The sequence below is a fragment of the Macaca fascicularis genome, chromosome 15 (genome assembly GCF_037993035.2).
Source record: "Macaca fascicularis isolate 582-1 chromosome 15, T2T-MFA8v1.1".
Taxonomy (NCBI): domain Eukaryota; kingdom Metazoa; phylum Chordata; class Mammalia; order Primates; family Cercopithecidae; genus Macaca; species Macaca fascicularis.
This window is the reverse complement of record NC_088389.1, coordinates 123505537-123518302: the sequence shown is the minus strand read 5'-3', so window position 1 is coordinate 123518302 and position 12766 is coordinate 123505537. Positions and strand designations below refer to the sequence as shown.

The following is a 12766-nucleotide window of genomic DNA, read 5'->3' as shown; positions in this document are numbered from 1 at the left end:
TACAAAAAGTCTGTGCTCTTTAATTTTTTAGATGTATCAGAAAATGGAGCAATAATGTACCAATTTTATTCTCCAAAGCAAACCTACGCAGGTTTGAGTGACATAAATAGTAGGTGAACAGTCTCGACATGATGACTGCTTGTTTGAATTTAAATAGCCTACTTTCAAGAACTAGCCATTTCAATGATAAATGAAGGATGTGCATATTAAATAAATTAAACAGACTATTTCAGTCTTTGCACATGAATGATCTGAAATATTGGCCCGGGCAGGTCCCTTGGCTCTGTCATTCTATCCCATGTGTATTCACAGAATGAACAAAGCCATGTTCCTCAGTCCTCAGCTCACTGCTGAGTTCTTGGGATGTGGAAGGCACAGGCAGGAACTTTTCTGCCTGTATGTGCAGAAGATGCTAGGTTCTCCCTAAATGGTCTTAGATGAAGGCTGATCCAAAGTGATTCCTGCCAATTCATCAGTAACACCCTGCTGAAAATATACAAAAGGTCCTAAAGGTTTTGCCTTAGAAGGGAGATACTACTGGGAATGGCAGATCCCCATGGCAACACCACAAGCCAAGCCAGCAAGCAGCACACTCTGTTCCCAGGACAGATGTCCCACCAAGCAGCCGCAGCCGCCACCTCACCTGGCCTTCACATTCCCCCCAAGGGGCCAGAACTGTCATTCTCAGACGGGTTAAGGAACCTGCCCCCAGTCCACAGATCCATAGCAGAGAGTGGGACTGAACTGGCTGTACCAGACCCCGCTGGCTCAGGGCCCATCTGTCCCCATCTGTCCTGAGAACATGGACTTCTGTGAATCTTAATCTCCTTCTGGTTACAGACCACCGGGAAATGCTGAGAAAGCCCCAGTCCCTTCCCTGAAACGGGGCTCACCCATACCTAGAGTCCACACCTTGCATGGTGGGCCGGGGGGACCGGCCCCAGGCCGGTCACAGAATCAGGCCCTGCACATCCCAGTGCTTGGGTCTGCTGGCCCCACCACCCTGAAAGTTGCTCTCTTATGAAGTTCACGACATGCCCTGGCACCAAGGGTGCTGGCAGAAGGCAAGCCTGTCATGGGGCACAGGCACCCAGCCAGGACTCCTGGGAACCACCTACAGTGAAAGCAATCACCCACGCTATGTGAGGACAGCTCAGAGCTGCACCATGTCTCCTTCGAGGGGATGCTATGCTGACCCCCTTCCTCACAAAGCATTCCAATAAAGACAGAGGACTTCATTTTTCTTTGCCCAATAGCTGGTTTTTGCAGGCTAGGTGGGAGGGGTACCCATGGCCTCCCCACCCCTGAGCACTCACAGGCCAGGGAGGTGGCGCTGGTCGGCAACGTAGGTGGCAGGAGGTGCTGGTCGGCCTCTGGCTCCTCGGGCTCTGGTGGCCCGGGCTGCCCAGTCTGTGCATGGTAGGTCACCTGGACCTGCAGGGGCACCGGCGGACCCCTGGTCTTGTCCGGGCTGCCCACATCCTGCTGCTCCTTGGGCTGCAGTGCAGGCCAGATCCTCTCCCGCCGCCACTGGATCAACGCCACACGGTCACGGATGGACTTGGCCACGATCTTGACGTCACTCTCGTGGAAGAATCCAGACTCAATCTGTAAAGGCAGTCATGTTGTCAGCATCGCAGGGGATCAGCCCACGCCGGCCCATACCCCTTACCTAAAGTGCTTTCCCATCATTGGTTCATCCACATAGGACACACTCGCCACCCCACTGCCACTGAGCGTAAAATCCGCAGGGCCAGCTCAGAGATGGCATGGCAGGGGTTTGCCAGGCAAGGCAAAGGAAGACCACCACCACGCAGGCCTGACTTGCCTCCCGCAGAGTCCGCACCAAAAGCGAAGCAGAGCAGCCCCTGGACCGGACTTCAGGGCTCCCTGAGCTCCTGGCCACCCCCGGGCTGGTGGCGGACGGGAAGGAGCTCCTGCTTGTCTCCATGCTCAGAAGTGGTGACAAGGAGCTTTGGGGCTAGCATTTTCCTGAAATGTCTCTGAGTCTGGGGCTGCCCAAAGATGGGGAACGGGGCCACACCCGAGTTGTAGATGGAGGAAGGATGTGCATTTTGTATTAGACCAGTAAGGTATGCACTGATGCCTGGCAAATTTTAAAACTGATTTACCAAGCAGAACCTTGAGGGCATTTGTAAAAGAGCCCCAAGGTCTCCAGGAAACATCATGAGCTCGCAGAGAATCTTCGCGGAATAACTACCTTCTTTCTTCTGATGAAAGAGATGGCTTTGGAAGGGGCCGCTCTTGCCAGGCTGCAGTTGTAGTGATCACAAACACATGAAAATACGGGAGAACAAAGATTCCAAATCCACCTGCGCTTCCCCTCCCTTCCTGAGCACCTCAGTTCTAAAGGCGCTAGGTCAGGCTGGACCAGCCAGGCCTCTGCAGTAGGGCGGAGGTGCCCATGCAGGAGGGCATCCTGGCTTCAGGGCAGTGTCAGGCGCAGAGGGAGTCACACTGTGGGGGAGGGGAGGTGGTGACAGCACCACTGGAGGCCGGCGACCCCGCAAAAGTGACCAAACAAGAAAATATATAGGAGTAGTGGACACCAGGCTCCTCAGGTGTGGAGAGGTAAACATTTTCAACAGGAACCTTTTTGCCGGGTGGGAATTGGAGCTGTTGGTGTGAAGCGCACAACAGACGTGAATAAACACAGACAGACTGCACGGGCAGATTCACGACACCTTCGTGGTGTAAATGCACAGACACATGTGTACTTGTGAACTGAGTTCACCAGGAGGACCCATAGCAAGGAGCGCGTGGAGCTCAGCCAGGACAGGAACGCAGTGAGGCTCCACGAAGCGGCAGCTCCCGGCTCGGCAGGAGAAGGACAGGATGAGCTTGACAGTGAGGACGTGCTCAGAGTGACAGGGACGTGCAAAACAGCACGGGAGCCAGTGCCGAGGGCCTCCCGCTGGCAAATCTGGGGCATTTTGAGCATCAAAATGCACAGTAACACAATGACGGTTTGAAGGACATGTCCACAGACTCTGACATGCATTTTGCATATGGGGGTGGCAGAAGGGACGAGGTGTCACTGCTGGTATCAGGTGGGGGACGGCGGGTAAGTGTGGCCTCTCGACCTCCATCTCTCCCTCCCTCTGTTTCTCCTCTGTGGCTCCCTCACCCAGTCTCTTTCCCTCCCTTTCCTGTGGATCATCTGCTCTAGGGGAAGCCATGTCACAAATGACCCTATGCAGAGGCCCTCCTGGCAGAGAACTGAGTTCTGAGGCAGGGTCTGAGACTGCAGCCCTGGCCAACACCCGATCCCACCTCACTGGGGCCCTGAGCCCAGGCACCTGATCCCTGACCTCCAAGGCTGGGGCCAGGGCGTTTCCAGTGACTCGCTAGGCAGCAATGTGACAGCTCATCCGTGGAGCAGGACCCATTGAGTAAAACAGAAAACCGTGAGGCCACAGACAGGTAAAGAAATAAGCGGGAAGCTTGGTGACAAACAGATATTTCCAGTGCCCAGACGTTCTCCATGAGACACGTACAGTTGCGAAAGGTGAGAGGAGCTCCACTTAGAGAAGCCACAGGCGCCCTGCACCAAGCTCAGAGCCAGCATCTGCCTAACCGGCGGGTGAACCCATGCACCCCTGGGAAACACATGCAAACTCAGCCCCTTCCACGAGATTCCTGTGGAGACGCAAGACCTGACTGTGACCCACCCACGAGGGACGCCTGAGCCCGTCCCTAGGGACAGGACATGGAAGTCAGGCACAGAAGGGGCCCAGAGGCCTCGTGATGGTGTCACTGGGACAACTGGGGACCTGAGTGGCCCGAGGATGGGAGGATGGGGCTGAGGATTGACGGTACTTCCGGATGCAAGACCGTGCCCTAGTTTCAGGAAGCAGACATGAAAGTATTCAGGGCTTCAGGGGAATCAGGTCAGCCACTTAGTCTCAAATGGTTCGTGGAAAATAAATGGTTCTTTGTAGTGTCCTTGCAATTTTTCAGTGTTTGTGATTATTCAAAAATCTTTGTTTCAAAAGACAATTTTTTTCCACAGAATGACGTTCCCTAACAAAAACAGCTGCGGTCAGTCTCCCCTGACTCAGAAGAGACATGAGTGGGGTGGGGGAGGGGGGTCAGTGAGGTGGGACAGAGAGTGACAGCTCAGTCAGTGGGACCCGCCCACACTCAGGGTCACCACTGGCCCCAAACCAGCCCCAAGGCCACTCAGCAGCAGGGCAGCCCAGCTGGGAAGGAGGAGAAACGAGGCACCAGGTTCTCTTCTGGCTCAGAGTCCGGAGCGGACTCTTTTCTAGGGAACCCCAGAGAACGGGCTCCAACCCTAGGGGGTCTCACAGGGAGGCCGAAGCAGGTGTCCCTGTCACTGGCATCCAGGGGCAGGTATGCACAGCCTGCCAGACCTGTTTGGCCCAGGCCTCTGCTCCTAGTGAGCACGTGGGTGAGGCCATTCCTGAGGCTCCATGTAGCCTCAGGGTCATATCCAGGGCGTGGCCCCACCCTTGCCCACCTTGGCCCAGATACGTGACCAGAGGCTGCCGAGGCCACGTCCTCCTGCTGCCGTTACTATCTGCTGCTGGTGCTGCAGCCCGCAGCCCGTTTTCCCTGGAGACTCTGTCTTCATCATCACCCCCAGCCTTCCTCTCTAAAGTGTTTCTTCTATTTTTTTCCCAAACAGGAAAACATTTAGCCATGGTGAGTGCCACACATGCACATCGCATTATCAGGAGAGTATGAAGGTGGAGGGAAGGGCTGGCTGGGAATCCCCTTGGGGGCCGACTCCCAGAGTCCCTTCCAGATCGAAGCTGGCCCAGGCCCCACAGAGCCCGCTATTTCCTCTGTCTCTCCCTGGGGAGCTCCATCTGGCCCCTTCCATCCGCCCAGTGGAACTCGTTGAGAGGTGACTTCAGGGGGAAGAGAGCTCTGCCCCATCTGCATCCTCTCCCACCCTCAGGGTCCTTCCAGAAGGAAGTCTCACCTGGATTCCGGAACATCTCTAAGACCCAACACCTGCTAATCTCAGGGACTTTTGTTTGTTTGAGACAGGGTCTTGCTGTCATGCAGCGGCATATGGCTCACGGCAAAGGCCTCCTAAGCTCAAGCAATCCTCCTGCCTCAGCCTCCCAAAGTGCTGGGAAGACAGGCGTGAGTGACTGCACCCAGCCTAATCTCAGATGTTAGGAACAAGAGCGGCCTCAGAGCCAGGTGCTAGTGTCTCTCTAGCCTCAGCAGATATACAGACATCAAGCTGTTTTCACTGCATCATGGCAAGGCCCCTCCAGTCTAGGGCCCATGGCAGGGCTGGTGTCAGGACCCCAGGGAGGCCAGTGACGGACTCTGGTGTCTGAAATGGGTGGGAAGGAGGAGTGTGAGGTTAGAACCTGGAAAGGCCCCATAGAGACCCAGTGTCGACCTGCCGGGGCACACAAGCTGTTTCCAGGGAGTGAGACCCAAGGTAGGCACATGTAGCTTCCAACTGCTGTCAGGCAGCTCTTGAGGTGCTGCCTTCCCTGTTCTTAGCAGAGTGGGGCGGGTGCTGTTTATTGTTGTGCTTTAGCCGAGCACAGGTCGTGTCCCTTCTTCTTGGATGCTCTATTTCACAGGAGACGTGTCTCACCATGAAAAAAATGTAAAAGATGCAGAAGAGGGTGAAGATGCTGGGGCCAAGGGGCCTCTGCTGTGAACTGACACAGGAACAGCCCCAGAGTTCAGCCAACTGCTGGGGTGGGGACTTGTGTGGTGACGGGTGCAAGAGGCTGTAGGTTAAAGGGACAGCTGCATCCTCAACGACCCTGCAGGAGGCGGGCGGGGCCGGGGAGGCCGAGTCTCCATGTGAATGAAAAGCAGGGAGGAGTCGGAGTCTTGTGAGTCTCCTCCTGCTCGCCCGTCTCGGGAACAGCTAGACAAGGCCCAGGGCAGGTTCTAGGCTTTGCCACCTTAGGACAGAACCCAAGACAGGCAAGGAGGCCATGAGGTCCGCTGGAGGCAGCAACACTGCTCCTATAGAATCCTGGGCCCCTCCCCAGGCTGCACCACCCATATTGGAATCAGCGCTGAGCCAGCTGTGATGTCCCCTCTGCCGCTCAGCCATCGCTGCAGCACTTGGCCTCCTGACACGGCTCCCCAGTCCCTCGTACCCTGTCCCCCCAGCACTGACCAAGCATAAACACATTCGTGGAAGGAACAAGAGCGCCTCATTCTCCTGTCCTTCCTGAGCTGTCACCACATCAAAACCAGGTCATCCAAATGTCCTCCTATCCTTGCCATTGGCCCAGACCTCAGCACTGGGACAGAGGTAACTCCCTGCAAGGCAGAGCCAGCACAGCTGCCCCAGGACCTTCCTCATCCTCACTTGTGCATGAGACTCCCAGAGATCATCCTCATCCTCCCTCGAGGCCACCTTCTGTCCCCTCAAAACCTCAGCCCTCCCACCAAGCGGCCAGCCAGGTGCCTCCAGAAAGATGTTCTTGGCCTGCAGCCACCATCTCAGTCCTTAGCTGGCAGGCTGTACACAGCCTGTGCAGCACCTCACTTAGCACTTGCTATTTGCATTGAATGTGTGAAGGGACAGCTGTATTACATCAGCAGAGAAATGGTGCACCTGAAGTCACAGGACAGATGTGCTGCTAATTACCCGAAAGTAATTCACAGCAAACTTGGAGCAATTCGATCTGAAAATGTACCTCTGTGCACCACACAGTCATCGAGAGCCATGAAAGATCCTCCAGGAAGCACAGAGCTCATCAACCCCGTTAGATCTGCTCATAGCAGAGGCTTCTGTGTCTGGGTCAGGGATGTGACCAGAGACAACCCAGATGAGAGTGGGCCGGGTGGGGACACAGGTGGCCACTTTGCAGCATCTGGGGTGATGGTGCAGCCAGCCTGCAGGAGCCCCACAGAGAAGCCAGCCTGGGCATCACCCCACAGTGGGATGCTGTAGCCATCCTCATTGTGCTATCACAGCCCAGGACATGGGCCACTGTGCAGGGGAAGGCAGAGCCCTGGCTGAGGCACTGGCAGCCTGAGGAGGCATCTCCTCCAATCCAAGTCCCAGGTGCTGAGGCCCTGCACTCAGGTCCACACCAGAAGCACCCCATCCTACAGCTGTGGAGAGGCTAGGAGCAGTAGGAAGCGTGCCAAGACCCCAGCAGGACCTTAGCTCATGTAGCCCAAAGCCCTCAGCCCCAGGAGCGGCCCCGTTCCACCTGCTTCCTTCCTCGGGGATCACAGTTGCAGGAAGTCCAGCCGAGAGACCGCTGCTCCCTGCACTGACCTCACGGCGTAGCCTATACCATGTGGCCCACTGAATCCCTCATGCACCACACACCAGGACCCCCACGGACAAGGAGCTGCCAGGAGGAGCAGAGTCTGTGACAAACATGCAGCTCACTGCACCCCAGCGTTCCTGGCTCTGAGGGCCCACGCACCTTCATGGCATCGCCAAGCCTCAGTTTCTGCACCTGACTGAGACCTTCGCAGGAACCTTCCAGAGCAGCCGCCCCTCCCACTTCTGTGCAACCCCCATCCAGGTATGATCCACTTCCCCTTACTGAGACCCAGCCCGGCCTGGAGAAGTGAAGCTTGGGAAGATCATCAGCCTGGAACTGGTGACTGACGGACATTTTCAACACACGTCACATATTCAGGAAAAAGCTTATTTAAAAGACAGAAGAAAGGGCGAGCACCTCTGCGGTCAGGACACATGAGCCGAGGGCCCTCTGCCATGAGCACACTGGATTTATTTCTGCTCGGGTGTTCACTGAAAATACGCAACTTTCCTACCCTGCGATACGAACCGCCTTCTTCCCAGCCTCTCGTGCCCACTGGTCTTCCCCTCTGTGACTCTGTTTTCACCTGTTCCGGTACAGACATTCCTGTCCTTCGTATCAAGTTGTCTGACTTAATGTCAACATTTGTTCGTGTTTTGTAGCCAACAACAAAGACGTCTCCGTCTGTCTCTAGGCCCCACGTGAGGGTTCTCAGGAGGCGGCGTTGGCCCGGGGGCCCTCCCAGGCCAGGCTCCCACCACTGTCCCTCTCTGGCGTCCACTGCCCAATGCCCAGCAAACATGCCCTATCTGCAGGGATGTGACCAAAGCCCGCTTGTCCAAGAACTTCTAACAGCCCCTGGCCCAGGGCAGCAGTGCCCCACAGAACATTCCAGGCCAGAAACGTCCTGCATTGCTCAAGACAAGAACCACTAACTACCCTTGGTACTGAGCACTTGAAATGTGGCCAGTGGGACTGAGAAAGTAGATTTTAAATTTTAATTAATTTATATTTTAATAGCACATGTGGGCAGTGGCGATTTTACTAGATGGCAGAGACCCGAGAATCAAGTCAGAATAATCTAGATCCATCCCACCTGCTGTGCCTGTCCCCACATCCCACACAATTCCCACTCCATCGCTGACCCCCTGGCATCGTCAGCGTGGCCTCTCCTCCTACCACTGCGTCTGGACCGCTCCCACTCCCTTCTGCCTGTGCCTGTGGCTCTGTCTCTTCTGCTTCTCATTCCAGCCGGCTCAGTGCCCCCCCCACTGAGGCCCAGATGACGCCCCAGCACAAAGGGGCACTTCTGCTGCCCGGCCCAACCACTCCGCATCCACAGAGCTGAAGATGATGGGAGGAGAAGGAGGAAGAGAAGAGGCGGAAAGGTACCCCCCACCCGCCCTTCTAGGTAGAAAAGTCCCAGATCCCAGAAACCCAATACAACAGTGCCCCAAACAAAAGGAAAGGCAAAGATCCCAAACGCAAAGCCACCACATTGGCACAAAGTCAGCAAGAGTCCGGCAAAGCAAGCGAGGCCTTTCTGACAAGTCAGAGGTCCTGGGTTGCTCTCTGCACACCCACCCTGACTTCCTGCACTGCACTGGCTCGGAGCTGCTAATCCCCGGGATGCTGTGCCCTTGAGCGGATTCCCACTTAGGCCACCCCTGTGCAGACCCTAGGCAGACGTGACCGGGCTGTGAGACCTCAGCTGCCCACACCTGCCTGGACGGCACCGCCGCACCCGCCGGCCTCGCAGTCCCCTCCGGAGCGAGCCCCCTCAGCCCACTTTTGTTCTCATCCTTGGAAGCCACGAGCTGTGAACACCTGCATCCGCCACACCCCACCTGAGTCCCGCTTACCATCTCTTGGGCCACCTCATCCGGCGTCTCCTTCTCCAGGTCGAAGGTGAACTCTATGGCCCCATTGTCCTTGGGCTTTCCCTTCAGTTTCTTGGGGTCTTCCACCCAGAGCCTCAGGGCAATGGTGGACTTCCTGCCGTGGTCCTCCTCCGCGAGCTCCACCCTCACGCCCGTGTCCTCTGCGAAGAAGGCGTGGCTCAGCAGGTCTTTGATCTCGTACCTGGAGGGAGAGCAGCTGACAGGCGGGGGCACGGGTGCCAGGGCCTCCATGCCCAGGCTCCTGTGGCCACGAACACCAAGGCAAGGACAGGCACACCTGCAGGTGCCTGAGGCCAGGCCTCACGTCTCAGCACTCCCAGGGGTGAAGCAAAGATTTCAGTGAATCTGGTCTTACTATTAACACATAGTGTTTTAAGACTTCCTTTATTCCCCGTCATTATTAATAAAAAAACAAAAAAACATGCTCACAAAAGATTCAATGACACAAAAGAGGATTTGGAAAAACATGAGTCCTCCCATTATGCAAATACAGCCCCTGTGGATGTTCTAGCCAGTTTTCGATGGCCAGAAGACACAACTGAAACATTTTAGTGTTAGTCCTGGGTAGGTCTAAAATGGACACAGAGGCAGAGTCCCCACACACTGAGCTCCCTGTGCCCAGTGCCATGAAGAAGTGACCTTTTCAAGGGGGCTTCCTTCAGGACACTGGCCAGTTGACAGAGAGCAGGGCAGAGGGCGAGCCGCAGGAGAGGACCTGCAGAACCGGGGGCCCAGCCAGACCCAGCCTCGAAGGCTCTATGCGGGATCCAGGAGGACGAGCCATAGGCTGTTGCCATTGTGACCACTTCAGGGCTCTGCAGGCCTTGGCCACCCAAAGAAGCCTCCCTAACCACTAACCTAACCCCCTTTACCCTGTAAATGGAACCACACAGCACGCACTCTGGGGCCTGGCTTCCTCTGTGTGTGCTCCAGAGTCACCTGCGTGGTTCCGAGTATCCAGAATCCACCTCTGCTTACTGCTGAGGGGTGTCACATCAGATGGTGGGTGTACTCCAGTGTGAGGGGAGGGAAGGCTGAGGAAGCACCCCCAGTCTTCCGCCTGACCGGCTGGGAAGGACAGACCCTGCTTGGAGGTGGGGAGCCGGCTTTGTGGAGCGGTTCCAGGCCTGCTGTTTTTGAGACGGGTCAACCAACCAGGTCCACGAAATACACGTCAGGGCTCCAAAGGGAGGCCCGCACCTAGAGCCGCTGGCATGGGAGTCATGCAGGGAGCAGCAGACGGGCTGGGGAAGCCCCGGGCGCTCAGACACTACAGGCCGGGTCCTGGAGGAGCAGCCAGCCAAGGACAGGACTGTCCCCAAAGCCAAGGAGGGGGCTGTCCCCAAAGTCAAGGAGCGGGTTCCCAGATGACCGACAAGGACGTGAGGCCTGGACTCCTGGCCTGGCGTCGCCCACACGCACTCAGGACCGACGTGCCCACCAGCCCCTGCTGACGTGCCCCAGACACCCTGGCCTGAACCTGTCTGTCCTGAAGTGTTCTCATCAAGAACATAGTTCTCAATGCCAGCTGGAATGAGTTCAGCTGGAGACGGACCCCAGAACCCAGCCCTTCAGGGGAACTCACCTTTCCTCCTTGTTTTTGCAGATACACTCCCCAATAATCTCCTTGATTTCGGGATCGTGCACTTTCTCAAAGCTGGCCGGCTTGATACCCTGACAGGGAGAGAGCAGAGTTACCTGACCCGACCGGCCGCGGAAGGCGAGGTCTCCACCACGGTGGGAGGAACTCCTACTTCCAGTCACGGCAGGACATGGGCATTGGATTAACCTGCACAAACCACTAGAAAACTGGGCAAAGTATGCGAAAGAGATGACAGGGCGGTGCCAAATGTGGGCTCTGGGAGAAACGGACACAATCCCCCATGGCCCCAGCTCACTGCCCAGAGCAGTTCCCAAACAAGGCACCATAACCCAGCAGAGCCCTGTGGCCCCCTGAGTTGAGGGGTGGAGCTGAGTTCAGGGAGGCTGAGGAGGCCACAGGCAGAATTCCAGAAAGAAGAGAGCATACAGCAAAAAAAAAAGAGCCCAAAGTATCTGCACCTGGGTCCCCTCCAGCCTTTGCTGAGGACCAGAACACAAAACCACATGTATATAGTCAACGCCATAGGGTCGGGCAAAGAACCACGGGGAGCTGCAGGCAGGGCAGTTTGCAGAGTTCACACAGGTCAGGATGTGTACAATGTACAGCATCCAATAAAAAATTACTAGAAATGCTGAGATGCAAGAAAACGTGGCCCACGAGCCTGCGGAAAAGCCGGCCAACAGAAAGAGACCTGCAAATGAGAGGGGCTGCAACGGGGAGGTAAAAACTCTTCACAGATACACACAAGTAGTAAAGGAAAATGAACATACAAAAATGAGAGATAAAAACAGAACCAGGCCGGGCGCGGTGGCTCAAGCCTGTAATCCCAGCACTTTGGGAGGCCGAGACGGGCGGATCACGAGGTCAGGAGATCGAGACCATCCTGTCTAACCCGGTGAAACCCCGTCTCTACTAAAAAATACAAAAAACTAGCCGGGCGAGGTGGCGGCACCTGTAGTCCCAGCTACTCGGGAGGCTGAGGCAGGAGAATGGCGTGAACCCGGGAGGCAGAGCTTGCAGTGAGCTGAGATCTGGCCACTGCACTCCAGCCTGGGCAACAGAGCAAGACTCCGTCTAAAAAAAAAAAAAGAAAAAAAACAGAACCAAATAGAACTCAAGATGAAAAGTACATCTGAATCGAACACTTCACCGCAGCAGACTGACAGCAGATTACACACTGCAGAAAAAAGACGAGTGAACCTGAAGATGTGGTGCAGCAGAGAAAAATGGTCACTGAGGCTCTATTCCGTTCATTTCAGAATCTGGAATGCTACCAAGGTCACACAGGCACATGACATCCATAAAACTGGAATCCCAAAAAGGATAAGGGAACATAAAGACATAACGGCTGAAAAATTCACAACTTTGATGGAAACTCTATGCCCACAGATGAAGCAAGATAAAGCAGAGCAGGGAATAAATTGGAGAATTCTGTGAAACCACTGCAATTCCCTTCCAAGGTCTCCCCTCCCCACTGCTTGAAGCCGGGAGCCTGGTCTCCTACCATTTAGAACCTTTTGGGTCACTCTATGTCTGTCAAAGCCACCATCACCCCAGCCACAACACACTGCACACCTCCACCTAAGCTGCAGAATTCGATACTGGGGTTAACACCTCAAATGCAGCAGTCAGTCTCTGGAAAGGTGTTGATCAGAGCTTCACCGAGCCTCCCAAGTAGGGCCATGAGGGCCCCTGTGCCAGGAGGCTGGCAGAGGCAGCGCCATGACGCGGAGGATGGGACGCCTTCCACAGAGCCAGGCCTTTCTAACCACGCCTGGGCTTCCTCCCTACACCTCCTCCTTGAGTGTGCAGAAGTACTATTTGTGGTCACTGCTGCTGGGAAAGGGCCAGGCCATGCGGCTTTGTTGCAGGGGGGTGCAGGTGGCAGCCTGAGGGACGGTGGCTCCTCGCCCAGCCGATGGCTGTGCATGAAGGGAGCAGAGGGCAAGCCCTGCAACCGGACTCAAACCTCAGAAGCAGCAGGGCGGGGCCAGGTGCCG

At 55.8% G+C, this 12766-nt stretch overlaps 1 protein-coding gene across 33 annotated transcripts in view; it reads right to left on the bottom strand.

The window, feature by feature from the left end:
- The window catches only part of WNK2 (WNK lysine deficient protein kinase 2), a 140243-nt gene that overhangs the window by 71196 nt on the left and 56281 nt on the right, over positions 1-12766 (bottom strand). For all 33 annotated transcript variants that reach the window (XM_045372957.2, XM_074017877.1, XM_074017880.1 and 30 more), the window contains exons 6-8: positions 10749-10837; positions 9125-9344; positions 1317-1608 (exon numbers count right to left, since the gene is read on the bottom strand). In XM_045372957.2, the coding sequence (XP_045228892.2) occupies positions 1317-1608; positions 9125-9344; positions 10749-10837 (601 nt within the window). The remainder of the gene's footprint in view (positions 1-1316; positions 1609-9124; positions 9345-10748; positions 10838-12766) is intronic.